General features: G+C 40.8%; 1 protein-coding gene across 1 annotated transcript in view; it reads right to left on the bottom strand.

The window, feature by feature from the left end:
- Positions 1 to 787, bottom strand: part of LOC21404438 (26S proteasome non-ATPase regulatory subunit 1 homolog A) — a 15,927-nt gene extending 15,140 nt beyond the window's left edge. Inside the window, exon 1 of the mRNA XM_024173084.1 lies at positions 409 to 787. Within this exon, the coding sequence (XP_024028852.1) occupies positions 409 to 554 (146 nt within the window). The 5' untranslated portion in view covers positions 555 to 787. The remainder of the gene's footprint in view (positions 1 to 408) is intronic.
- Between the last annotated feature and the right edge of the window lie 288 nt (positions 788 to 1,075).

Here is a 1,075-nt window from a genome sequence, read left to right as displayed (position 1 = left end):
AAATTCCATAACCAGACCCTAAATGTGATGAATTCTACAAGAATCCCCTACTAAAAGAAACGACTTTGTTTTAGCTCTCCCCAATTTCTTTCATCGGAATCCAAAAATCGCATTGCCAGCTTAAAATCCCAATCCCTACCCACACAAACCCAAATTCCATAACCAGACCCTAAATGTGATGAATTCTACAAGAATCCCCTACTAAAAGAAACGACTTTGTTTTAGCTCTCCCCAATTTCTTTCATCGGAATCCAAAAATCGCATTGCCAGCTTAAAATCCCAATCCCTAATTTTCTTTCACATTCCCCTCAGTTTCCCGGCGACCAAACAGATCACGAACGACAATACCCTAAATTGCATCAGAGAAAGTAAAAGAACAAACTTCACATTAAGAGCGAGAGAGAGTACATGACGGGAACGCTGGTGGAGATCTCGGGCCAGAAGTTATCGACCAAGTTGTTGAGGTTGGAGAGAGCGTGGAGCTTGAGCGAGGGATGGGTCTCGTTGAGCATGGCCAAGAGGCCACCGGCCGAGCTAACCATGGTCGCCGCCATAACCGGAGCTTCACTCGGATCGATGGAAAATCTCTAGGGTTTTGTCGATTCGAAGGGGGCTTTCTAAGGTTGGGGTTTTTGCAGAGGAAGGGGAAGGAGATTCAGAAAACCTAAGTACCAGAGGAGAGAAAAGAGAGAGAGAGAGAGAGAGAGTGAGTGAGATTACGGAGTCGAACTCGGGCGATTCTTTTTCCAAAGCTTTGGGTTTTCGTTGGTCCTAGCCTAACTTACCCAACAAGTCAAAAAATAAAAATAAAAATAAAAATAAAAACAAAAACGAAATAAAAATATCAAAAAGTAGTAGAACAGCGTGTAATGTTAATTTTCAACGACTTGTCGTTTCAACAATAAACGACAGAGAATAGCCGAATACGAACTACATGTCGGTTCAAATATTAGGAAGATTTAGTGACGTTAAACGACATGTCGTTTTAAATTTGTAGGGTTTTTTCGACAACTTGTCCCATGAACTAATTTTAGCATTTTTCTGTCATGATTACTATATTCATACTTAATTTCTA

Source organism: Morus notabilis, unplaced genomic scaffold (genome assembly GCF_000414095.1).
Source record: "Morus notabilis unplaced genomic scaffold, ASM41409v2 Scaffold783, whole genome shotgun sequence".
NCBI classification, from domain to species: domain Eukaryota; kingdom Viridiplantae; phylum Streptophyta; class Magnoliopsida; order Rosales; family Moraceae; genus Morus; species Morus notabilis.
The sequence above is the reverse complement of the archived record's forward strand: the minus strand, read 5'-3'. Positions and strand labels throughout refer to the sequence as shown.